The following is a 27,186-nucleotide window of genomic DNA, read 5'->3' as shown; positions in this document are numbered from 1 at the left end:
AAGGCATTATTGACTTTTTTTAATCTTTATTCATTTGTTATATGAAAAGTTTTAAAAGTGAAAAATCTGTCAGTAAAATTGCAAAATCGCCCATGGTTCTCAGGTGGGTTTTAACATGCAAAATGAAAACGCTTCTGAAGCTACATTTACCATTTAAATAATCGTAAACTATCAATGCGTTTTGAAATAAATTTTCCTCAGATGCAAGCTAAGGAATGGGATAATTGTCAGCTGTTAGTTGGACAAAATTAGGACATTTTATTATTTGCCAAAATATATTTCTCAATGTTTCTTGTTTAAAGCCTGCACATTCACCCAAACTATTTATTTATTTATTCATCATCTAATAACAGACAAACTGCAGCATGGAATGATGTCAACAATCCTGATTTTGGCAAATAATAAAATGTCCTAATTTTGTCCAACTAACAGCTGACAATTATCCCATTCCTTAGCTTGCATCTGAGTAAAATTGATTTCAAAACGCATTGATAGTTTACGATTATTTAAATGTTACAATTGCACTATGATTACACTCACTGAAAATAAATCTCAAATGAAGAATTAATCATATTCACCTATTTTCTATCTTTTTATTTAAGACAGATTATCTTAGACATTAAACCATAAATAATCATTAATGAGCTTCCAGCAACTAATTCCTTAAGATTCAATTCTGAAGCAAAAGGCTATATTACAATATTTTCTATACAAGTACAAAAAACCTTTTATTAAAATAAAATTAACAAGTGCAATCACAAAATATTTTAACAAACCATTGAACTGGAATGATACGACACTTATTAAAGTACAAAAGTGAACAAAATATTTGGAACATTGAATTACATACCACGGCACTATAAAGAACAGATGTGTGCTACATTTGAAACATAATGGTACATTCACTGTACACGTGGAAAATATCAAACAGCATTCTTAATTGGTTGTGGATACTTGCGAGCCCAAGGTCCTATTTCCTGCTAGTATGATTTTGTTTTGATATTGCAATTTTTGCTTGAGCCATGTTAAGAAATTCCATGTTGTTAACAAAATGAGTGTTCAAAAACTCTGCAATATTATCATCATCATTATATTATTACAATGTAATTCAAGCACATCCAGGGATCAGGTATCGTACGACCTATGGAAAATAAAACTGCTTCTGGTTTGTCTCAACAATGTGTCCCAACCATAACCATAACATTTTCTGCTGCAGCTACAGTTTTTGAAACCACTGTTGTGTTCAATGCAATGTATGATCAAAATAAGGATAGATCAAGGTTGGAGGTTTCTGATAACTGGAACTGAGCTCTTTGTGGGGGGAGAGAAGATAGACGGGCAACATATCATGAGAATACTCATAATCTTCAACAAATCGTGGCCTGGGTCCGTTCATATCCACCTGAACCACCTGATGAGGCTGTATTTCAATGTCTTATTGGATCACCAATAATATGTAGTATATTGCACTAGTAACAAGTTTATAGACAAATGCTGGAGTGAGACTTGAACCACAAGCATTAAAGTTGAAAATTATCCTGTTACCTGCAGGTACAGTATACAGGACTACAAATTCAGTACACTTTTAGTAAGTGGTTTTGATGGAAATTATAGGCTGTTGTTTCTGCCTGTGGTACTAATTTCAATCCTCGTATTCTTCAAGCAAGAAACTAAAAAAATGTTTACTATCTATTAATTTGTTCATCAGTTATGGGCAGCTGATTAAATTTAGCCCAAATTGGTTGTGTAAAAAAAAACCCCTATTTTTTTTTTTAATTAATAGAATAGCTTTTTCAGATTCCACACGCTTGGAATATAGTTATTTTGTGATTAAGTGCATGCCAGTTATGAATAGGATTTATTTTCAGTTAGCCCTTCAAACAATGCATTGATCATTGTTTTATTCCCTCTGTTTTGAATGGTCGTGTTCCCCCACATAACATCAATTAGTCTTCTGACAATGCTGTCTTGAATTGACAGATAACTATCATACAGTAGTCATCAGAAGCTATTTGCCGAAATCTAGAGAGGCAACATTGCTTGGAGTCTTTTTGATTCTGCTGGTGATCTTAATTTAGCAAATGTTCTAACTCCCATCATGTGAAATTTGGAATAAGTAACAGGTTCATAATGAATCTTCCCCTTACAAAAGCACACATTTTAAGAGTATATTTTGCTAGACATACTAATAATTAGTTTGTGTTGTACCAGTAGAACAGTGCAAGATTCATAACTAGAAAATGCTGTACTATGTATTTAAGTCCAGAGATTTTCTACTTATCTCAATAGAATCTGTAGGGACAGAGCACACACTGCTACTGAAACTTGAACGCTTCATGGACACTTGTGTTGTAGTAATTTGCCGCAAATCTTTGCGGGATAATCGTACAGGAGTAATAATATGTGATGGCTTTTCAAATATCTGAGTAGCTTTGGATGACGAGCCTTTTGATTGTTCTGCGCCATCTATTATTTCTGAACTGAGGGAATCTCCTTGTTCTGAAATCATTCTTGTGGAAACGTGAGCTGTTTCAGAAACTTCTTCCCAAACATTTTGGATCCTGTTTGCTCCAGATGTTGCCAGAAGACTATTATATTCTTCAATACTTTTGTATGGTCTTGAAGCCCACTTTTGATCGTTTGTATAAATATCTGCTCCTTTTGGACTTAATGCTCCATCACCAGTACCATCACCTACATTCAAATACATTTTTATATGTTACTTTCTATTATAACATTTTTAAGTATTATCAATCACCAGAACAATGAGGAAACAAGGAACTGCAGATACTGGTTTATAAAAAAAAGAGAAGAGTTGATTTAATGGAAGTGCTTAACATTCTAAGATTGAACAGTGGCTAGAATTAGGCTGCAATCAATCTCCATTGATGGAATGGAGATAAATATAATAAAGGGACATAAATGTATGATCAAATGTAAGAGAATTTAAGACAGATAGCAAGAGAATCTTTGTTTAAAAAATCTCTACACAGTGGGCACGAAGTGGAGTCCTTCGTACACCAACTAATTATACTAATGTTGATGAATTCTTCTTCTTCTTCTTTGGAGTTTTACGGCAGTCGGCATCCGCAATGTTGCATTGCTGCCACCTTCTGGCTTCATTCCACAGTACTCATGTCTTTATATTAGATCCTTTTTATAAGCCCAGAGGCCCTCAAGAAATCAAACAACAATTTTATTCCTTTTCCTTTCCCTCCACACTCTAGAATGTCCTTTACTGATATTTCTGTCGATCCAATTTTCCTCATTTCAATGATCATAAATCCTCTTTCTGTCTCATATCTCCTACATGCCACTAGGGCATGCTGAACTGTTTCTGGTTGATGGCATTCCTCACACAGCCCAGTAGGGTGTTTTCCCAATATTTTTAATGTGCTGTTCAGGTGAGTGTGTCCTACCCTCAATCTTGTTAATACTACCTGTTCCCTCCTGTTCCCCCTCTTCTTGCTGTAATGCCCACTCTGTTTTGTAGCGAATAGAGGTGTCTCCCCTTTGTCTCCTGTTCCCAGTATTGTTGCCATTCCTAATTTATTTTCTTCCACACAATGTGTTTTCCTTCAGATTTGGATAATTGTAGGTTTACCTCTATGTTTCCTTTTTTTACAGCCTCCTTTGCCAATTTATCCACCTTTTCATTCCCTAGAACACCAATGTGTGCTGGGACCCACAACAAAGTCACGTCACTGCCCCTCCTTGTCACTTGGCTTAATAGTAGCAGGATTTCATAAACTAAGTCAGGCCGCCTATGGGATGCACCAGACCCAATACTCTGGATTGTAGATAATGAGTCGCTACATATTACTACTTTACATGGTTTCACCCGTTCCATCCACCGAACTGCCATCAAAATAGCGTACAGTTCCACTGTATATACTACTGTCAAATAGTTGTTTGTTCTTTTGTAAAGCTCAACATTCATCCCCTGGACTACCACAGCCGCCCCTGTTGTTTCAGCTACTGGATCCTTTGATCCATCTGTGAAAATTAAGAGGTGTTCCCTGTATCTATTATCTATATGGCTATGATATTCTGTCTTTAGGTCTGAATTTCTGTTCCTCCTTTTTGCCTCCCATATCTCCAGATCAACTTTTGGGATGTTCAGTAACCATATTGGCACAGATGGCCACAATACTGCAGGGCAGAACTCTTTGTCCTCTACTCCCATGTCCCTTGCCACAACTCCTCCAACCCAGCCGAAGCTTCCAGACTGAGAATGTTGATGAATTAATTAGCTAGATGGCTGATAAAGAAATAAAATGATGTGAGAACGGAGCATCCAAATGAGATCAGGATAGTTAATCACAGAGAGGATAAACATCAACATGGGCCAATTTAACTATTGTCGTCATCGTAAGATCAAAGTTTTCTCTTAAATCCACACCTTTTGCAATATCTAATTCTAAAATGCTCAGAAACCTCTGATTTTTGTTATGCAGAATCATCAAGCAGAATCTAAATACCATTATAAAGAGGCAAAATGATTTTTTTTAAAGGGGTTTGAGAGACATATATTCATTGGTAATATTTATTCATCTCCAGCAATCCTCCAGCAATCTAGAGGAAGCCTACAAGCCAGTAACTCACTCAATTGGTTGTATGTGAAGAGAAAGCATTTAGGTGAAGAAAATAAAAATAAAAAGAGCTTATAAAAATCAATTTGAATACGAATAAAAACATTTCAGTTACTTACTTCTTGAAGCTGCCACTTGCTGATTCTGTGGCTGTGATTCAGCCAATTCACGCAGTTTCTTTTTCAGTTCTCTGCTTGTTTTTTTATAAAAGTACAAGTCTTTTTCCAGCACTTGAATTTTTGACTCATATGCCTTAATGCCATCTGCAGAGCCTTCACCAGTATTCTCTGAAAAAAGAAAAGAAAATTATACCTAATTTAACATTAATTTCAAAAATTGTGCAAGTACTTCAAATTGATTCACAGGAACAAGCATCCTGTGCTGTGCTGTGCTATGTTTTAGGAAATGGAAAATGTATCTATGTGCGTTCGTTCCATGTGTGGTAGCAGTTGCACATCAGTCCAATGACAAAGATGCCCACAATGAATGAAGTCCAGATCCTGCATTACAACCCCCCACACACACACACACATCCTCCTTTATTCTCCATAGACCTGATTCCCCCTTTTGCCTCCCTCATCTGCATCTGTACCAGCCACCAACCCTCCCCCACCCCACGTCTCCCTCGACCCATTTCATTTTACTCCCAGTTACATTGCAGTAGTGACTAATCCTCCAAAATATTCCTGTCTCTGTGAATTACTTTGTGATGACTTGAGGCCATGAAAGGCCATCATTAAAATACAAATATTTTATTTTGAGGTTGAGCATTTTATTCATTTAATCATTTGACTGCAATATACAGATATATTAATAATTCTCTAGCTTTAGTATTTAGTATCTTACTTTTCTTTCAGTGCAATTGGATCCAATGTGGATCAGTAGGGCATAAAATGCCAGTTGAGATATTGCCATGTGATATATTGTTTGCCATGTTTAGATTCAGATTCAGATCAGATTCAGATTCAATTTTAATTGTCATTGTCAGTGTACAGTACAGAGACAACAAAATGCATTTACTTAAGTACTTACATACTTACATACTTAAGTTTAACTTAAGTATGTAAATTTGATTTGGTGTTTCTGCTTGTGTTCAATCTCTGAGATGATCAAATGCTGTCATGTTCCTTGCAGAACGTTGTGCGACATTGTTTTGTGAGCAACAATTAACTGACACCCTGAAACTTTCATAATGTATTAATGATGCTGGAATGGGATTCCACATAAGATACTTCTTAACTACATGGAACTAAATCTCCCACTCTGATTCCTCACACTCCACCATTCCACTCTCCTCAGTCAGGCTCCTGACCATACACCTACAAACTACCACTGATGTCTCTAACTCCAAACTCACTATCTGATCCACACCCTATCTCCTGAGATTTGGTTTATAGACACAGCATGGAAACAGGCCCTTCAGCCCACCAAGTTCACACTGACCACTCATCACCGATTCACACTTGTTCTATGTTATTCCAGTTTCTCATCCACTCCTATAGACTAGGGCAATTAACCTACAAACTCACACATATTTAGGATGTGGGAGAAAGTGCAAACTCCACATAGACAGCACCCAATGGCAGGATCAAACCCCAGTTTCTGTGAGGCAGCAGCTCTCCAAGGTGCGTCACTGTGCCCCCCCCCCCCCCCCCCCCCGGGCCACTGAGATGTTAATTCTGCTCGTAATTCTTAATTGCCCATTACAGTTTGTCCACAATTCCCAGCCTCTGCAGCCCCAAGCTCTCAACCTAACAGAACCTAGCGATCCATAAGCACTTTGGAATCCTAGCCCATTTATCAGTGAGGCACCAATAGACTTTCTTCCACACTCAACAGTCACCCTTCCAGTAAAACCTCTCTGAACACACATCCATTGCTGATGCTCCTAGGTCTAAATAGGTTTCTGGAACACCAGGACTCCCCAACTATGGTAGAAGTCACTTCATTTATAACTCTGAAAATGCACATTCGCTGAGGGCTTCAACACTAGCCACTATTATAATGATGGTTCACGCCTTACAAAAAGCATTCTCCAACATCTTGGTCCATAGTTTTAAATTAACAATAATTTCTTGTCATCCATATGTTATTCCAAGTATACCTGGTATCAGGAAAGCAACAGGAGTACAAATTCTAACACATTCCTTCAGGAACATTTGCAGCTCTTCTCGAGAAGAACTCCCCGTGTTGTTAGGTACAGAATTCCAGGTGTTGGTCTTAAAGGAATAACGATAGGAATATATTTCTAAAAAAGGATGTGTTGTTTGGTGGGGAGTTTATAATTGTTGATATTCTGATTTATCTACTGCTCTCATCCTTCTAGGTGCTAGAGGACAGAGATTGAAACATGTTGTTGATAAAGACTATTTTCTACACGCTGCACACTATGACAACTGCATAGTCTATGAACAAAGCCTGACGTATGTGGATTCTGAACAGGCTGCCAAACTGGTGGCTTTGTTCCGAACTGTGTCAAGCTTCTTAAGTGTTGCAGGAAATTGGTGAGTATTCCATCATACTCTGTACCTCTATCTTATAAATAGTTGTAGTGTAAGGGTTAAACAGACAATTTCAGCGCTGCATTCCATACCCTTCAAAAACAAGATTCAAACGCACTGTCTCCCAGAGATGACCCCTTGCACCTGTGCACAATCTGGGAAATCTGACTCTTATCACACAAGTCTGACTCTTCTCATGGGAAAGTGTAGTGTTGTCGAGCAAAACACAACAACAATAGTTGGGTAGACCACCTGCGCCCCCGCCGTGAGCAGTGCAGAAACGTTACAGACAAGGGGGGATTGGTCGGTGGGGGCTCTGCAAGCCGGCGCCCTGTCAGCAGCTTGTCCGATTTTTTTCAACTTTTTTTGTTTTTTTAGTTTGTTTTAAAGTATGTTTTTTGTGTTTCTTTGTGTGTTTTGTGTGGGGGGTGGTGTGGGGGGGTGAGGGGGAAACCGTTTTGGTCGCCTCCTCCATGGAGAGGCGACTTTTTCCAGGTCGCCTCCCCCGTGGCCTAACACCGAGGATCGGGCGGCCTTTCCCGGAGACGCGCCCGGGGCTTCAGCGGCGGGCACAGCATGGACTCTCGGCGTGGAGCGGGCGAGCCCTCGCTGGGGCTCGCCGGAGGGGAGCGTTCCGTTTCACTGGAAGCGGCAGTCTGCAGAGCTCCAGCTGGCGCGGCGTCCGCAGCCCGGGATCCCTTGTGGGGGACCCGGGAGAAGAAGGAGCTTCCACCGCCGGCCCGTGGCCAACCTCTACCATGGACCCGGCGTGGACTTACCATCACCCCTAGAGGGGAGCTTCGACCGCCGGCCCTGTGGTCTGCGGTGTTTCTGGCTGCGGCGGAGACTTTAAATCTTCGACCACCGGCCTGCGGCCTACACCAACCTAAAGCCGCGGTCTCCGGTGGGGAAGAGCCGATCCTGGACTGACTCTGAACTCTGGTCCCGACCACGGGGGGAAATGGAGGAGGACTGGCCAAATTTTGTGCCTTCCACCACAGTGATGAATGCTGTGGTGGATGTTTGTGTTAAATTTTTATTGTGTTTGTGTGTTCTTTATCATTGTACCGCTGCTGACAAATTCATTTCACTTGCACTTTATGTGCAATGTGACAAATAAAACTGATTGTATTGATTGTATTATGTTTGGCTCGGGGAGGGGGTAGTGGCATGTTCTGTTCAGATAAGAAATGCCATAAAGGATGGTGTCGGGCGACCTTTCGGAAGAGGGAGCCAGCCTTGAACTGTGTCGTGAACGGTGACTAGGTGATCAAGAACAAGACCATCTTGCAGCGTTTGCTGTTTACTCGGGGTTTGCGAGTGCCTACAGGGATACGCCCACACAATTGAATCTGTGCCTTATTTGGTAGTGTAATAAAATACCTAGTGAATCAAACTCTGTTGTCTGAATCCAGTGATTTATTGAACACAACAACAGTGAAAAATACTTCATCAGGAAGTGAGCCTCTATTGGACTTTCTCTTGTACCAGTTTTATGACTGGTCAATTATGACCTCTCCCCTGGATGCAAGATAAATGGGAAATTTATGATAATGCCATTGAATGTGAGGGGTAAGTGGTTAGATTCCCTCAATCTAGAAGTGGTTATTTAGTAGCATAAATATTACGCAATTTATCATTATGTGGAGAAAGAGGGTAAAGAAAAATGCATAATATAGGGAAATGCAGAGAAAATAACTTTCAGTGTTCGAGTTACTGTTCTGTTAAACAAAATATGCAAGAATCAGAGAGGGCAGGGAGTAGAATGTTTGGATGAAGAGGATTCTTCATTGATTGCCCTTTAGTTAAAGTGAAGAAATTAGAAAAATAATGGTTAAATGTTAGAAAGGTCATACCAGATTCTGAGAGAGCAAGAAGCTTGCAATGAGAGCAAAGCCCACTCTTGCAAATTCACAAGAAAGGTACAAGTTAATTGGGGAAAAGACAAAGATTCACAAAGGAGCTAAGAATTAGCATAGACATAGAAAATAGGTGCAGGAGGAGGCCATTCGGCCCTTTGAGCCAGCACTGCCATTCATTGTGATCATGGCTGATCGTCCCCAATCAATAACCCGTGCCTGCTTTCTCCCCATATCCCTTGATTCCACTAGCCCTTAGAGCTCTATCTAACTCTCTTAAATCCATCCGGTGATTTGGCCTCCACAGCCCTCTGTGGCAGGGAATTCCATAAATTCACAACTCTCTGGGAGAAAACGTTTTTTCTCACCTCAGTCTTAAATGGCCTCCCCTTTATTCTAAGCAGAAACAAAAGTTACTGATGGAGTACAAGACATGGGTGTAGCACCACATTTACCCAGCTTCTGACTTGAATGCAGCCTGTTTCGTGAAAAACATAAAAGGTTGAATTGTATGCAAAGATAGACAGAGGCAAACTAGAGTTACAAGGGAAAAAAACAGAAGAAAGAAAGACAATATCTGAAAGGCAGAGCAAGAGGTTTCCTCATGGATAGTGGAAGAAAAGGTAAAAGACCATGATCTCTGATTAAATGAGTAGTAGCAAATAAAATCAATTAATTCTAACAAAACATGTAGAAACATGTCGGGAAATATGAGAACTGTAATTATGCACTGCTTGCTTACAAGTCCACATAGATGCTATGAGTACAATGTTAACATTTAACAGCAAGGATCGATTACCTTTAAAATACTGCAACACCAGCTGCATTTTCTGTTCATGTTCCTTCTGTTGCATTGTCAGTCGTCGATCTATCTCCATTGACAAACGCTCCACTGCAGATTCTAATTCATGGACCATGTTCTCGTGTTCAGTTACTTTCTCGGACATTTCTGCATTTTGAACCTGCAAGTTGCGTTCAATTTCACGCAGGCTAATCACCTGTCAAAATTAAAACATTATAAGCTTTAGCTAAACATCAATGTTAATTGTTTAGTTTTTGACAACAATATTTTGACAACAAGGTTTGCATCTTATTTTAGCACTGATGATTTTAGCACTGGGAAAAAAGCAAAAAATTTGCTCAGAACAAATCTCAGAATGAACACAATTAATGACCAATTTTTCAGTGTGTTATTGGATGAGATAATCGGATGAGATAAATGGATGAGATAAAATTCTTCAGTCTGAAGAAGGGTCTCGACCCGAAACGTTGCCTATTCCTTCTCTTCATAGATGTTGCCTCACCCGCTGAGTTCCTCCAGCATTTTTGTCTACCTTCGATTTTTCCAGCATCTGCAGTTCTTTCATAAACAAAAAACATCTTATGCACATGTTATCTTTAACAATCACATGAACTGGAGGAATAGCAGATCAAATCTTAGTTTAGCATTCTAATTCACGGTCCCACTTTTGATAAAGTAGCATTTGGCCAATATTGCATTATAAATCCAGTACAGTAGCAGAGTTGGTAGAGCCGTTGTCTCACAGCACCAGAAACCTGGGTTTGATCCTGACGTTGATTGCTGTCTGTGTGGAGTTTGCGCATTCTTCCTGTGACTGTGTGGGTTTCGCCCGGGTTCTGCAGTTTCCTCCCACATTCCAAAGACGTGTTGGTTTATAGATTAAATGGCCTCTGTAAATTACCCCTAATGTGTAGGATAGAACTAGTGTATGGGTGATTGCTGGTCAGCGCATACTCGGTGGGCTGAAGGACCTGTTTCCACACTGTATCTCTAAACTAAACCAAATTCAATGCTTTGTTATGCTTCACAAATTACGGTACTGGCTCTTTCTTCCACATGGTACAATAACAAAATAATCCTTGCTGTATCTTTCAATCAATCAAGCTCTGCAGTGCAACATGTATAACACTGTGACCATAAACCACCACAATGCAATGATGATATACAATAGCTGTGATGTAAACATTTCATTTCAAAAATTGCCAAGATTCAGACAGAATAATTTTACACTGATGAATTACTTCTTTTAAATAAAATATTTTTCAGTTAGGAGAATTGTGCTACGCTAAATGTACTTGATTCTGCTTTTCATGACCTTTTTTACATTCTACCTTTTCATCACATGAAACAAAATGACAAAATAATTGAAATAATTTTCATAATCAGTGAATCACATTATATTATATATCAACTATAGTTTGTCTAGGAATGAACTGCAGATGCTGGTTTACACTGAACATAAGACAAAGTGTTGGAGTACCGCTGGAGAAAATGCTGGCAGGACACGCAACATCTCTGAATAGAAGGAATGGGTGACGTTTCGGGTCGAAAACCCTTTTTCAACCTCGACCCATTTCTTCTATCCAGAGATGCTTGCCTGTCTCGCTGGAGTTACTCCAGCATTTTGTGTCTAACTATGTTTTAAGATTATGTATTGTGAAAAGTAAGACCATACCTTATTAAAATATCTGCAGAGAAGAACTCTTGTCTCAGCAGCCGATAAGGCACTTAGTTTAAACATCACATTCTCCTCATTTTGGGAAAGGTTACCGTCTGAGGCTTTCATTGAATGCTGGCGATTGTGAATTATTTCATTTTTGTATTCTATAGCAGCATCCACTGCTTCAATACCTTCATCTAATTGGAGTAGTACTCGCTCCTCCTGAGAAACAAAATAGATGTGATTAAATCATTTACAGTGGCTTGCAAAAGTTTTCATACCCCTTGAACTTTTCCACATTTTGTCACGTTACAACCACAAACGTAAATGTATTTTATTGGGATTTTATATGATAGACCAACACAAAGTGGCGCATAATTGTGAAGTGGAAGGAAAATGATACATGGTTTTCAAATTTTTTTACAAATAAAAAACTGAAAAGTGTGGTGTGCAAAAGTATTCAGCCCCCCTGAGTCAATACTTTGTAGAACCACCTTGCGCTGCAACCGTCCACAGGGCCCACGGCCGAAGCCGTGTGTGTGTGTGTGTGTGTGTGTGTGTGTGTGTGTGTGTGTGTGTGTGTGTGTGTGTGTGTGTGTGTGTGTGTGTGTGTGTGTGTGTGTGTGTGTGTGTGTGTGTGTGTGTGTGTGTGTGTGTGTGTGTGTGTGTGTGTGTGTGTGTGTGTGGCTCGGTGCTGGCACCGCAGCTATTTACAATATACATTAACGATTTAGATGAAGGGATTAAAAGTAACATTAGCAAATTTGTAGATTACATAAAGCTGGGTGACAGTGTGAACTGTGAGGAGGATGCTATGAGGATGCAGGGTGACTTGGACAGGTTGAGTGAGTGGGCAGATTCATAGCAGATGCAGTTTAATGTGGATAAATGTGAGGTTATCCACTTTGGTGGCAAGAACAGGAAGGCAGATTATTATCTGAATGGTGTCAAATTAGGAAAAGGGGAAGTATAACGAGATCTAGGTGTGTTTGTTCATTAGTCACTGAAAGTAAGCATGCAGGTACAGCAGGCAGTGATGAACCCTAATGGCATGTTGGACTTCATAACAAGAGTATAGGAGCAAAGAGGTCCTTCTGCAGTTGTACAGGGCCCTAGTGAGACCACACGTGGAATATTGAGTGCAGATTTGGTCTCCAAATTTGAGGAAGGGCATTCTTGCTCTTGAGGTTAATTCCAGGATGGCGGGACTGTCATATGTTGAAAGAATGGAGCGACTGGGCTTGTATACACTGGAATTTAGAAGGATGAGAGGGCATCTTATTGAAACATATAAGATTGAAAACGCTAGAGGCAGGATATAGGGGACTCCAAAAACAGTTTAAGAATAAGAGGTAGGCCATTTAGAACGGACATGAGGAAAAGCTTTTTCATCGAGAGAGTTGTGAATCTGTGTAATTCTCTGCCTCAGAAGGCAGTGGAGGCCAATTCACTGGATGCTTTCAAGAGAGAGTTAGTTAGAGCTCTTAAAGATAGTGGAGTCAAGCGATATGGGAAGAAGGCAGGATCGGGGTACTGATTGTGGATGATCAGCCATGATCACAGTGAATGGTGGTGCTGGTTCGAAGGGCCGAAAGGCCTTCTCCTGCACCTATTGTCTATTGTCTATTGACACAAGTTCAATCTTCAAATCTGGTACTGACATCAATGTAGTCACAAAATCTCTATTATTTAAGATCTCAGTAATAACTCTGAAAATCACCAAAAAAAAATTATTATTATTATACCTCAGGTGAAAGAACATTCCCTAGCTCTAGTTTCTCATCCAGACAATGCCTTCTTTTCAGAAGCTGAATTCGTTCCTGTTGAAGTATTTGTATCTCTTCAGAGATGGTTTTACTTTCTTCTATGGTACTATTTTGAAGTTGAAAACTCTTGTCTGATAATTCTTTTTCTATTGTCTTTAAACGAGTAGATACATTAAAAATATCTTTGTTCAAAGCCTGAAAAGAAATTATCAAATGTTAATTTCTTAGTGTTATAACCAAGATATGAAAAACTTCAATCACAAAACGATTCTTTTTATGCAATTTAGTCTATGTGTTATAAAATTATAACATAATTCAAATGAGATAAAACAATGACTGGATTAGTATTTAATTCTGAGCTTTGGTTCAGGTTCTGACATAATATGATAATTCCCAAGAAAATTTACATTGTAGAAATAGTTTTATTGACAAAAAATGTGTCAAAGGGGGAAAGTGGGTTAGTGGCTAGAGTTTCAGGCTCACAATAGCAGTTATTTTTCCCACAGGATTTGCACAAATAAAGTTGTTTTTTACAGCAATAATTTGATTTTATTTCTGCAAGATAAAAATATGAAAGACTGTGTGTTACATTGTTCAACAGAGTTTCATTGCACAAGTGTCATTAGAAGCGATTGCTTGTAAATTTCAATGGCAACCTGTGGTTAAAGTGGCAGCTGTGTTCTTCAGGGACAATGGCGTCTGATTACTACACGGAAATGTAATGGACACAGCTTTCTCCCCTCAATTCAAGTCAAGTCAAGTCAAGTCAAGTTCATTTGTCACATACACATACGAAATGTGCAGTGAATTACAATCAGACCTAGGTGTTCTAACGCATCAGTCACTGAAAGTAAGCATACAGATACAAAAGGCAGTGAAGAAAGCTAATGGAATGTTGGCCTTCATAACGAGAAGAGTTGAGTATAGGAGCAAAGAGGTCCTTCTGCAGTTGTACAGGGCCCTGGTGAGACCACACCTGGAGTATTGTGCGCATTTTTGGTCTCCTAATTTGAGGAAGGATATTCTTGCTGTTGAGGGAGTGCAGCGTAGGTTCACTAGGTTAATTCTCGGGATGGTGGGACTGTCATATGATGAAAGAATGGATCGACTGGGCTTGTATTCACTGGAATTTAGAAGGATGAGAGGGCATCTTATTGAAACATATAAAATTATGAAGGGATTGGACACGCTCAATGCAGGAAACATGTTCCCAATGTTGGGGAAGTCCAGAACCAGGGGGCACAGATTAAGAATAAGGGGTAGGCCACGACTACCGCCCGGTTGCCCCAACTCCAATCCCAATGAAGTGCTTCGAAAGGCTGGTCCTCTCCCATATCAAATCCAGCATCCCTGCCTCACTGGACTCTCATCAATTTGCATACAGGGCAAATAGATCAACAGAGGATGCCATCTCTCTGGCTCTTCACACTGTCCTGACTCACCTGGACAGACAGGGCACGTAGGTGAGGATGCTCTTCGTTGACTATAGCTCTGCATTCAATACGGTCATCCCCACCAAGCTCACCACCAAACTCCACCAGCTAGGCCTCAGCTCGCCGATATGCGATTGGATCCTGGACTTTCTGACGGAGCGACCGCAGGCAGTGAGACTGGGCCCGCACCTGTCCTCCACTATCACCCTGAGCACCGGCACACCACAGGGCTGTGTACTAAGCCCCATGCTCTACTCCCTCTTCACTCACGACTGTGTTCCTGCATTCGACACCAACACCATCGTGAAGTTTGCAGACGACACAACAGTGATTGGGCTGATCACCAACAGTGATGAAACAAAATACAGGGCGGAGGTGCAGAACCTGGCGGACTGGTGCACACGTAACAACTTGTCACTAAACACCTCCAAGACCAAGGAGCTGATTATTGACTTCAGGAGGTCCCATAATGGAGAATATGCCCCAATCTCCATTTACGGGGAAAGTGTGGAGAGAATGTCCAGCTTTAAGTTTCTGGGCACTCACATTTCAGAGGAACTCACATGGTCCACCAACACCGCTGCGCTGGTCAAGAAGGCACAGCAACGACTGTTCTTCCTGAGGACATTAAAAAAAGACTGGTCTGCCCAAAAAGCTGCTGACAACGTTTTACCGCTGCACCACAGAGAGCATATTAACGTATGGCATCTCTGTGTGGTATCTCAGCTGCACGGAGGCAGAGAGGAGAGCTCTTCAGCGCGTCGTCCACAGAGCGCAGAGGATCATTGGGACAGAGCTACCAGCCTTGGAGGGCATCTACCACACAAGGTGCCTCAGGAAGGCCGTCAGCATCCATAAAGACTCATCACACCCCTGTAACGGTCTGTTCGAACTACTTCCCTCCGGCAGACGTTACAAGGCCTTCTACGCCCGAACCTCCAGACTCAGAAACAGCTTTATTCCAAGAGCTATAGCGGCTCTGAACCGGCCCTGCTGAGTGCCCCCCACCCCCCCTGGACTGTCTCCCTCGGATGGTCACGACACACAGCTTATTTATTTATTTTACTTTTCTTTTTCATCGGTTGGAGCTGCATACTAAATCTCGTTGCCCTGACGTGCAATGACAATAAAAGATATTATTATTATTATTATTATTATTATTATAATTATTATTTGGAACTGAGATGAGGAAAAACTTTTTCACACAGAGAGTTGTGAATTTGTGGAATTCTCTGCCTAAGAAGGCAGTGGAGGCCGATTCACTGGATGCATTCAAAAGAGAGTTAGAGAGAGCTCTTAGGGCTAGTGGAATCAAGGGGTATGGAGAGAAGGCAGGAACGTGGTACTGATTGTGGATGATCAGCCATGATCACATTGAATGGCGGTGCTGGCTCGAAGGGCCGAATGGCCTACTCCTGCACCTATTGTCTATGTATCTATGTATGTAACTTTTTTTTCCTTTCTGCTTTTTTTCTGCTTGTCAATTTCCAAATTAATTTTTATGTAGTTTTCTAGTTCCTGACCAAAATCGTGTGATAACCACTTCAGCCAGCCTAGTACAAATAGTGATTCATCCCAGAAATACTAGGGGATCGAGGATCTAGTGGGAGGGAAGAAATGAATGGAATCCATATTAGTCAGGAAATGGTGTTAGGTAAACTGTTGGGAGTGAAGGCAGATAAATCCCCAGGGCCTGATGGTCTGCATCCCATAGTACTCAAGGAGGTAGCCCTAGTAATCGGTGATCATTTCCCAATGTTCTACAGACTCTGGATCAGTTCCTGTGGACTGGAGGGTAGCTAATGTAAGTCCACTTTTTAAGAAAAGAGGGTGAGAAAAAAAAAAACTGGGAATTATATACCAATTAGCCTTACATCGGTAGTGGGAAAGTTGCATGAGTCGATTATTAAAGATGCAATAGCAGTGCGTTTGGAAAGCAGTGACAGGATCGGTCAAAGTCAGCATGGATTTATGAAGGGGAAATCATGGTTGACTAATCTGGAATTATTTGAGGATGTAACAAGTAGAATGGATAAGGGAGAGCTGGTGGATGTGGTGTATCTGGACTTTCAAAAAGCCTTTGACAAGGTCCCACACAAGTGATTAGTGCGCAAAATCATAGCACATGGAGTTGTGGGTAGGGTATCGACATGGATAGAGAACTGGTAGGCAGACAGGAAGCAAAAAGTAGGAATTAACGGGGTTTTTTCAGAATGGCAGGCAGTGACTAGTTGGGTGCCACAAGGCTCAGTGCTGGGACCCGTTATTTACAATCTATAATAACGATTTAGACAAAGGAATTAAATATAGCATCTCCAAGTTTGCGGATGACACAAAATTGGGTGGCAGTGTGAGATGTGAGGAGAATGCTATGAGGCTGCAGGGTGACCTGGATATGTTGGGTGAGTGGGCAGATGCATGGCAGATGCAGTAGAATGTGAATAAATGTGAGGTTATCCACTTTGGTGGCTAGAACAAGAAGGCAGATTATTATCTGAATGGTGTCAGATTAGGAAAAGGAGGGGTGCAACAAGACCTGGGTGCCCTTGTACATCAGTCACTGAAAGTAAGCAGGCAGATACAGCAGGCAATGAAGAAAGCAAATAGTATGTTGGTCTTCATAGCGAGAGGATTTGAGTATAGGCACTAGGAGGTCCTACTGCAGTTGTACAGGGCCCTGGAGAGACCACCCCTGGAATATTGCGTGCAATTTTGGTTTCCTAATTTGAGGAAGGACATTCTTGCTATTGAGGGAGTGCAGCGTAGGTTCATCAAGTTAATTCCCGGGGTGGCGGGACTGACATATGGTGAAAGAATGGATCATTCTTGATGGGGGAAAAAGCAGGAACGGGGTACTGATTTTATGATCAGCCATGATCATATTGAAGGGCGGTGCAAGCTCGAAGGGCCAAATGGCCTACTCCTGCACCAATTTTTGTATGTTTCTATAACGTGTTAAACCCAATCCACATTATGGAACCATTATAGAACAGAATTAACTGCATTTCAAAATAGTAAGTACATAATTAATCATACACAACTATTCAAAAGAGTCTTACATTTCTTGGTCCATTTGCTTTATCAGATATATTAGGTAGTAACATAATGTGTTTGCTGAGGCTTTATAGATTTTATTTCAAAACACCAAAAAGAACAAGATGTCTTCTGATCAACAGTAGTTATCCTTCAGACCAAATATAGGTAGATAATATATTCCTTGGTCATTGCTATAGTTTTCCTGATCTGCAAAAACAAGCTGAAATAACCCATCTACTGATTTACCACTCTTTCTGGGCAAAACCTTTGCTCTTGGCCTTACAAATTGCACAATTAAGAACGATTGCGCAAAACAAAACATGGCATAGTGGCACAAGACACAAATGTTCCACCCCATGGTATTTGTGTAGCATGAGCCAATCTATCTTCTATACGTAACCAAAACTCTTCCGGTCTGCGCGATATTTCTATTTGCGCAAAAAAGGTACGTGATAGCGCTACGATTTTTCACCGGTTCACTCGCCGTTCTTCTGTGCAGCAAATGCAACATATTTTGTTCTGATCGGTGGTATACTGTAAAAGTTATTGTGGTTTAAAAATCTCAAAATCCGTACGTGTGCATATTCCTTCAGTCAGCACCACGCAGATTGGTCTCTTCTCCTGTCAGTCAATGCCACGGCCGGGATGGCGACGTCCCTTCCTGCCCCACCGGCGGAGGCCTCTCCTGCCTCACTCACAAACTCCTCTCGACCCTCCTCACAGTAACTTGTCTATCGTCACGCACACACGCACGCACACACACACACACGCGCACGATGCAATCTGGTGCAATTGTCAAGTCAACTGGATCTAAACCACAGCTAACAATGGTGGAAGGAACTGCAGATGCTGCCTTTTATGGATGGGGGAGGGAGGGGAAAGGAGAGATGAGGGAGAAATTGGGGGAGGGGAGGTGGAGAGGGGAAAGATCCTGGGGAGGTGAGGAGGAAGAGTGGGTGGATTGAGGTAGAGGAAAGGATAGGGAGGGGGAAGTGGATGAGGTGAGGAGAGTGGGGAATAGAGGGGAAGTAGGGGGAATAGAGGGAGAGGAGGAGGGCAGTGGGGGAGGTAGGGAGGAGGGGAATAGAGGGAGAGGAGGGCTGAGGGGGTCAGGAGGGATAGTGGGGTGGATAGGGGGTGGCTAGGAGTGGGGGGTAGAGGGATAAGTGGGGGGTAGGCAGGGGAGAGGAGTTATGGAGGGAGGGAGGGAGGGAGGGAGGGAGTGACTGAGGATAGGGGAAAGGAGAGGGAGGGAGAGGTGTGGGAGGGATTGGGGAGGAGAGGGGAAAGAAGAGGGAGGGTGGAGAGAGGAAGGGGGGGGGGAGTGCTGGGGATTGGGGAAAATGAGCCGTGCCTACATAGTTGGGGCCTATGTGTGAGTGGTGCAATATTGCATTGGGGGAACAGGTGAGTGGTGGAATATTGCGTTGGGAAACGGGTTGCATTGGGGGACCAGGCCTCCCATATGACAGGGACCCAACGGGTCCCACTCAGTCTAGTCCTCCATAAATGTACGTATGATATCATATAGAAAATACCGTAGTAAAAAAGAGAAAAGGTACAAAAAAGAGCTCTGAAGTTTTTACATCCTTTTAGCAGCTGAGTTAACTTTTTATCTGCAACTACAGATCTGAAATGTTTCGTTTGGGATGGAAATATGGTTTTCTCCATAATGAGAATATTATTTGCTTGCAAAATATTCTCATTATGGAGAAAACCATATTTCCATCCCATTTCTCACCAGTTTTACAGAGAGATCCCAAATATAATAAGTTAGCTGGAACATACATTCTTACCTGGCTGGAACGCAACTTTTTGATTTCTAATTGTTTTTTCTCCTGCAATAGTGCCTCCTTTTTGTCTACAATAACTTCCCTTTTTCTCAAATCCTCTTCTAACTCAGCTAAAGCTTGTCTTTGGTGCAGAACCTTTTCCACTTCCTCATCCAACCATTTACGTTGCTCATCAATCCTCTAAAAATAAAAACAAATAAATAATAAATATATATCAAGGTACAAAAGAAAATGGCAGCGTTAGAAAATCTGCTGCCTGTATTAACTTGCAACATTGTGTGTGTGTCAAAATAGTAATGTAATTAAAACAAAAACAAATCAGGAGTTGATTTTGGTCTACAGAAGAGGTAAAAGAAATTATTGAGAAGAAATGGGAGGCACAGAGACGCAACGGTCGTGTTGCTGCCTGACAGCACAAGAGACCTGGGTTCAATCCTGATTACGGGTGCTGTCTGTATGGAGTTTGTACGTTCTCCCTGTGACTGCGTGGATTTTCTCTGGATGCTCATGTTTCCTCCCACACTCCAAAGTTGTCCAGGTATGTAAGTTAATTGGCTTCTATAAATTGGAAATTGTCCCGAGTGTGTAGAAGACTGCTAGTGTATGAGGTGATCGCTGGTCGGTGTGGACTCAGTTTGCCAAGTGGCCTGTTTCCAGGCTGTATCTCTAAAGTCAAAAGTCTAAACATAATATAGGAAAGCATACCTGCTGCTCCTGTGTACTAATATGTGAGTAATTCTTTTTCTTCAGATGGGTAATCTCTTCAGTTTTTCTTTTCAGGATTTTCTGCTGGTGCTCATGCTTTAATTCCAGCTCCTAGCACAATTAAACATGGACATCTTTAAACTCTTATTATTTCAGAAGGTATTTCATGCCTACATCAGATTTGTTTAAATATGGATCAGAAAATCAGTATCCGAATATAGGTTCCAAATATTCTGACATTTCTTTTCATAATATGAATCATTGCAAAGTACCAAATTCCAAAGATATTTGTTGTTAAGCATCATATAAAAACATGTGGTGGGAGATTGCAACCTTCAAGTGGTCCACCCTGTTTCGACGAATGCAATCAACGTGGCGTGCACAATCAAATACGATCAAATAGAACAAGTTGTCCTACAATTTTAGGCTGTGCATGCCTTAAGCAAGAAGAAGAAGAAGAAGAAGAAGATATAAAAACATCAAAGGCAATAATCATAGGCCTTCTAAAGTTTATAATGAAGGCATGGACTTTTGAACACAAAACCTGGGCCTGGGTAGGTGGAGACTTGCATTATTTTTCTTGAGTCTTAATGTCTTGGAGAAAGAAGAGAATGATTTGAGATTTGGTCTACATCCAATTGTCAAGACATGCAACCTGTATCATGAAATTACTGAACATATTTAATTTCGGAAAAAGTAAAGTACATTTAGGGGCTTCAATTCTGAAGGCAGGCCAGGATAGCCAGCACTAGGCATCTAATTATAAAAGTGATAAAACAGAAATTGATGGAAATATTCAACAGATCGGACAATACCTGTGGAAAAAGAAACAAATAATGATTCAGATCCATTCATCTGAACTAATGAAAGGTTAATTTGGAAAACTTTCCCCATTTTTGTTTTCTCTGTCACAATCCACCTCCAACATTTCTCTACAACATTCACAACATTTTCACAATAGTTCCTTGCTTGATATTCTATATTAAAGAGGGCATGTTTGGCGAATTGCCAGCAAGCCAACCTAGCCAAGCCTGCACCAGCCAAATGGAGGGTTGTTCCTGCAGATGTCTATGTTCAAAATGGTCCACTATTTTCTCATCAACTTCAGTTTTGTCAATTAATTACAATATTTTTATGAGACAATGAGTGCATTCTTAACTGTTCAAAAAAGCAGAATGTGTTTTCATGTGAAGACAGTTTACCCATTCTATCCAGTACTTTATTGTAATTGCTTCTTCAGCTAATGCGCACTTGATCAATGGAGTAAACTGTATTGTTCTTTAAAGGAAGCTTGATATATCCATACCTGCTTTGGAGCAGCTATAACGCTGTCAGAAGTTTTATTTGGTTTAGTTTGGTGATTAGAGTATAGGTTATTGATGGGTTTCTTCTCAGGCCATGAGCATCATGTGTCCTTTCTTTATGACACATCTCTGAGCTCGGGTGTACCATAAAGGGAATTTATGGTTGTCTATATTGGGTCGTGGGCACCAAGGCTAGATAATAGTCTGTGATCTGGTTTGTGCTGTTTGAATGTATTTATGTTGAGATAAGAGATAAGGCATAGGTGATAATTGTGTGACCTTTGTATAAGGGTGGTTTCTTATGTTTATAGAAAACTGAAAAAGTAACTGTTTTGATAATCTTCCATTTGCTGTGTGGAATGCTATTAGTGAGGAGGCCTTACATTGCTTTCATCCAGAGATAGAAGGGGGAGGTTGTAATTCAGAATGAAACTACACCCGAGCTTGGGAAAAAGCAATTATAATCAATCAAGTGTGACAATTAGTGGCCTTTGTGTGGTTGGGGATTGTAGAAATAACTTAAGTCCTTACCACTTTGTAAGAATGGGGCAAAACTCATATTTAACCCATAAGTAACTGTATTTTAACTATGAAGTAGGGAAATTGTTTGTGAAGTGTATTGTGTTTTAATTAGGACTAGACCAAGTGCAGACCCGTTAGGTCTGTTCCTGCAGAGGGGTAGGGCCACCCAGCAGCCGGCGGCCTCAGAGTGAGCCTCAGCTCCATGGCCTCGCATCCTCGGCGCTTCAGACCCCGTACGTGGAGGGAGGGAGGGTGGAGTGGGCGGGCGGGCGTGATCCCGAGTGAGCCTGCAGGCTGCCAGCGAGGACGGAGAAAAGCAGCGTGGGGACCAGCCGATCTGTGGCTTCCACCATCGTGACAGAGCCATGCCGAGGGGGGAGAGAAGTGGAGGAGAGCCGGGCGGTAGCAGCCGTTATCGTCGCGCGGGGCACGCGATGAGAAGGTGGCCAGCGGGAGGCAAAAAAATGACTGAGTGGGGGGGTGAAGGATTTTATGAAAAATGTGTACAGAAAAATGTGTACAGATAGCGAAATGGTAAAAATCTCAGCGTTTTTGCGTCTGGTTTTCGCGGAGTAACGAATCAAAGGCAAAATGTCAAAGGCAAAATGACATACACACACACACACACACACACACACAGAATTTTGAAAGTATATAGATTGTAAGTATTAGACTTTGTTTAAATCTGAAGTTTTAGAAATAACTTTCTTTTCCAACTTGAAAATATATATTTTGTGTGTATGTATTGTGTGATTGCTGTATGATGTGTATTTTAAATTCTGAGAGGTGGTCTCTAAGAATTATTTTTATATTTCTGTGGTTTTACATCATTGAAATAAAATGATTTTGAGTAAACAGGTTCAAGAAAACCACAGAGGGGAAAAAGGGTTGGAAAGGGGCCAGAGAAGGGAAAATCATGTGACTATATGTGTTGTCAATCACTGGAAAGGGTTTGGTTGATTGGTTAATGCAAATAAGCTATATGTATGGTAATCCATAATGATTGGTTAATAGTTTGCCACTCATTCTGTACCATAATTGTCTAATACCTATATAATGTGTTACGTTTGTACCAAAGCAGTACTTCTTTCGACCTGCCCCAGAGTTTCTAGCTCTAGAAGGTTTAAATAATTATCCAGCGCTGTCAGAATAAAGAATTGATTTTAGCAGCAATGGTTTGAATCAAGTTTTCTTGAATTGGACTGACAAAAGAACTTAGTTTAACAGGTGCAAGGCCACCAAACTCAAGTGCAGTTTCCAGCCACTTCAAGCAGGGTGCAAGCCCAACAAATTCAAGTGCAGTTTCTTACCACTTCAAGCAGTATTGCAAGGCCACCAAATACAAGTGCAGTTTCATACCACTTAAAGCAGGGTGCAAGGCCACCAAATTCAAGTCCAGTTTCATACCATTTCAAGCAGGGTGCAAGACCACCAACTTTAAAATGCAGTTTCATACCATTTCATGCAGGGTGCAAGGCCACCACATTCAAATGCAGTTTCATACCATTTCAAGCAGGGTGAAACCACCATAAAACCACACAAAACACCACACTCACAGTTCAGTAGACATTCAGTGTGTTCAGTTGATTCACAGCTCAGACAGTCGTGACCTCTCCCTCCCCCATCTTGCAGAGACTGAGCCACACCCACACTTCTGGGTTTTATAATCCCTCCCCCCTCCCATCGATAGTGGCGTGGCCTTCATGGCGTGATTGACAGGAGAGAGATTCTCAACATTTTTTAAACACTAATAACACTTTTATTTTTCATTGATGGGAAGAATCTTCTGCACCTGATGAGCGGAGGGGGACTGAGTAAGATGGCTAAAAATCACAGCCATAAGTGGTAGCGTTTTATCTAAAATCAATATACAGTGCAAACAGGAAGTTGTCATGTGTAGACTTTTAATCATTTGCCATTTCAAACCAACCACCACCAACCATTTGCTGTGCTTTATTTCAAACATGGAAACATAGAAATTAGGTGCAGGAGTAGGCCATTCGGCCCTTTGAGCCTGCACCGCCATTCAATATGATCATGGCTGATCATCCAACTCAGTATCCCGTACCTGCCTTCTCTCCATACCTCTGATCCCCTAAGCCACAAGGGCCACATCTAAATATAGCCAATGAACTGGCCTCAACTACCCTCTGTGGCAGAGAGTTCCAGAGATTCACCACTCTCTGTGTGAAAAAAGTTCTTCTCATCTCGGTTTTAAACGATTTCCCCCTTATCCTTAAGCTGTGACCCCTTGTCCTGGACTTCCCTAACATCGGGAACAATCTTCCTGCATCTAGCCTGTCCAACCCCTTAAGAATTTTGTAAGTTTCTATAAGATCCCCTCTCAATCTCCTATATTCTAGAGAGTATAAACCAAGTCTATCCAGTCTTTCTTCATAAGACAGTCCTGACATCCCAGGAATCAGTCTGGTGAACCGTCTCTGCACTCCCTCTATGGCAATAATGTCCTTCCTCAGATTTGGAGACCAAAACTGTACGCAATACTCCAGGTGTGGTCTCACCAAGACCCTGTACAACTGCAGTAGAACCTCCCTGCTCCTATACTCAAATCCTTTCGCTATGAAAGCTAACATACCATTCGCTTTCTTTACTGCCTGCTGCACCTGCATGCCTACCTTCAATGACTGGTGTACCATGACACCCAGGTCTCGCTGCATCTCCCCCTTTCCCAATCGGCCACCATTTAGATAATAGTCTGCTTTCCCCGTTTTTGCCACCAAAATGGATAACCTCACATTTATCCACATTATACTGCATCTGCCAAACATTTGCCCACTCACCCAGCCTATCCAAGTCACCTTGCAGTCTCCTAGCATCCTCCTCACAGCTAACACTGCCCCCCAGCTTAGTGTCATCCGCAAACTTGAAGATATTGCCTTCAATTCCCTCATCCAGATCATTAATATATATTGTAAATAGCTGGGGTCCCAGCACTGAGCCTTGCGGTACCCCACTAGTCACAGTGTGCTTTAAGTTTGTATACTAATCTCTTATGTGGGACCTTGTCGAAAGCCTTCTGGAAGTCCAGATACACCACATCCACTGGTTCTCCCCTATCCACGCTACTAGTTACATCCTCCAAAAATTCTATACGGTTCGTCAGACATGATTTACCTTTCGTAAATCCATGCTGACTTTGTCCAATGATTTCACCACTTTCCAAATGTGCTGCTATCCCATCTTTAATAACTGACTCTAGCAGTTTCCCCACTACCGATGTTAGACTAACTGGTCTGTAATTCCCCATTTTCTCTCTCCCTCCCTTCTTAAAAAGTGGGGTTACGTTTGCTACCCGCCAATCTTCAGGAACTACTCCAGAATCTAAAGAGTTTTGAAAGGTTATTACTAATGCATCCACTATTTCTGGAGCTACTTCCTTAAGTACTCTGGGATGCAGCCTATCTGGCCCTGGGGATTTATCGGCCTTTAATCCATTCAATTTACCCAACACCACTTCAGATTCAATTTCAGATTCAATTTTAATTGTCATTGTCAGTGTACAGTACAGAGACAACGAAATGCATTAAGACACTTCCCGGCTAACCTGGATTTCACTCAATTCCTCCAACTCCTTTGACCCGCGGTCCCTTGCTATTTCCGGCAAATTATTTATGTCTTCCTTAGTGAAGACGGAACCAAAGTAGTTATTCAATTGGTCCGCCATATCCTTGTTCCCCATGATCAACTCACCTGTTTCTGACTGCAAAGGACCTACATTTGTTTTAACTAATCTCTTTCTTTTCACATATCTATAAAAACTTTTGCAGTCAGTTTTTATGTTCCCTGTCAGTTTTCTTTCATAATCTATTTTCCCTTTCCTAATTAAGCCCTTTGCCCCCCTCTGCTGGACTCTGAAGTTCTCCCAGTCCTCTGGTAGGCTGCTTTTTCTGGCTAATTTGTATGCTTCATCTTTTGTTTTGATACTATCCCTGATTTCCCTTGTTATCCATGGATGTACTACCTTCCCTGATTTATTCTTTTGCCAAACTGGTATAAACAATTTTTGTAGTTCATCCATGCAGCCTTTAAATGTCTTCCATTGCATATCCACCGTCAACCCTTTTAGAATTAATTGCCAGTCAATCTTGGCCAATTCACGTCTCATACCCTCAAAGTTACCTTTCTTTAAGTTCAGAACCATTGTTTCTGAATTAACAATGTCACTCTCCATCCTAATGAAGAACTCAACCATATTATGGTCACTCTTGCCCAAGGGGGCACATTCAACAAGATTGCTAACTAACCCTTCCTCATTACTCAATACCCAGTCTAAAATAGCCTGCTCTCTCGTTGGTTCCTCCACATGTTGATTTAGATAACTATCCCGCATACATTCCAAGAAATCCTCTTCCTCAGCACCCCTGCCAATTTGATTCACCCAATCTATATGTAGATTGAAGTCACCCATTATAACTGTTTTGCCTTTGTCGCACGCATTTCTAATTTCCTGTTTGATACCATCTCCAACTTCACTACTACTGTTAGGTGGCCTGTACACAACACCCACCAGCGTTTTCTGCCCCTTAGTGTTTCGCAGCTCTACCCATACCGATTCCACATCCTCCAAACTAATGTCCTTCCTTTCCATTGCATTAATCCCCTCTCTAATCAGTAACGCTACCCCACCTCCTTTTCCTTTCTGTCTATCCCTCCTGAATATTGAATATCCCTGGATGTTCAGCTCCCAGCCTTGGTCACCCTGGAGCCATGTCTCTGTGATCCCAACTATATCATAGTCATTAATAGCTATCTGCACATTCAACTCATCCACCTTATTACGAATGCTCCTTGCATTGAGACACAAAGCCTTCAGGCTTGTTTTTACAACACTCTTACCCCTTATACAATTATGTTGAAAAGTGGCCCTTTTTGATTTTTGCCCTGGTTTTGTCTGCCTGCCACTTTTACTTTTCACCTTGCTATCTATTTCTTCTACCCTCATTTTACACCCCTCGGTCTCTACGCTCACACATTTAAGAAACCCTTTCCCTTTAACTCCATCCTCCACTATCCCATTCAACACCCCACCCCCCAAACCAACCATTTGCTGTGCTTTATTTCAAACCAATCACCACCGACCATTTGCTGTGCTTTATTTCAAACCAACCACCACCAACCATTTGCTGTGCTTTATTTCAAACCAACCACCACCGACCATTTGCTGTGCTTTATTTCAAACCAACCACCACCAA

At 41.3% G+C, this 27,186-nt stretch overlaps 1 protein-coding gene across 2 annotated transcripts in view; it reads right to left on the bottom strand.

The window, feature by feature from the left end:
- Nucleotides 1-439: 439 nt before the first annotated feature.
- Nucleotides 440-27,186, bottom strand: part of LOC129695741 (kinesin-like protein KIF27) — a 74,554-nt gene continuing 47,807 nt past the window's right edge. For both annotated transcript variants that reach the window (XM_055632966.1, XM_055632967.1), the window contains exons 12-18: nucleotides 20,148-20,258; nucleotides 19,446-19,622; nucleotides 13,160-13,375; nucleotides 11,430-11,636; nucleotides 9,752-9,950; nucleotides 4,712-4,879; nucleotides 440-2,694 (exon numbers count right to left, since the gene is read on the bottom strand). In XM_055632966.1, coding sequence (XP_055488941.1) covers nucleotides 2,249-2,694; nucleotides 4,712-4,879; nucleotides 9,752-9,950; nucleotides 11,430-11,636; nucleotides 13,160-13,375; nucleotides 19,446-19,622; nucleotides 20,148-20,258 — 1,524 coding nt within the window. In that variant the 3' untranslated portion in view covers nucleotides 440-2,248. The remainder of the gene's footprint in view (nucleotides 2,695-4,711; nucleotides 4,880-9,751; nucleotides 9,951-11,429; nucleotides 11,637-13,159; nucleotides 13,376-19,445; nucleotides 19,623-20,147; nucleotides 20,259-27,186) is intronic.

Source organism: Leucoraja erinacea, chromosome 3, assembly GCF_028641065.1.
Source record: "Leucoraja erinacea ecotype New England chromosome 3, Leri_hhj_1, whole genome shotgun sequence".
Classification (NCBI taxonomy): Eukaryota; Metazoa; Chordata; class Chondrichthyes; order Rajiformes; family Rajidae; genus Leucoraja; species Leucoraja erinaceus.
This window is presented reverse-complemented; position numbering and strand designations above follow the sequence as displayed.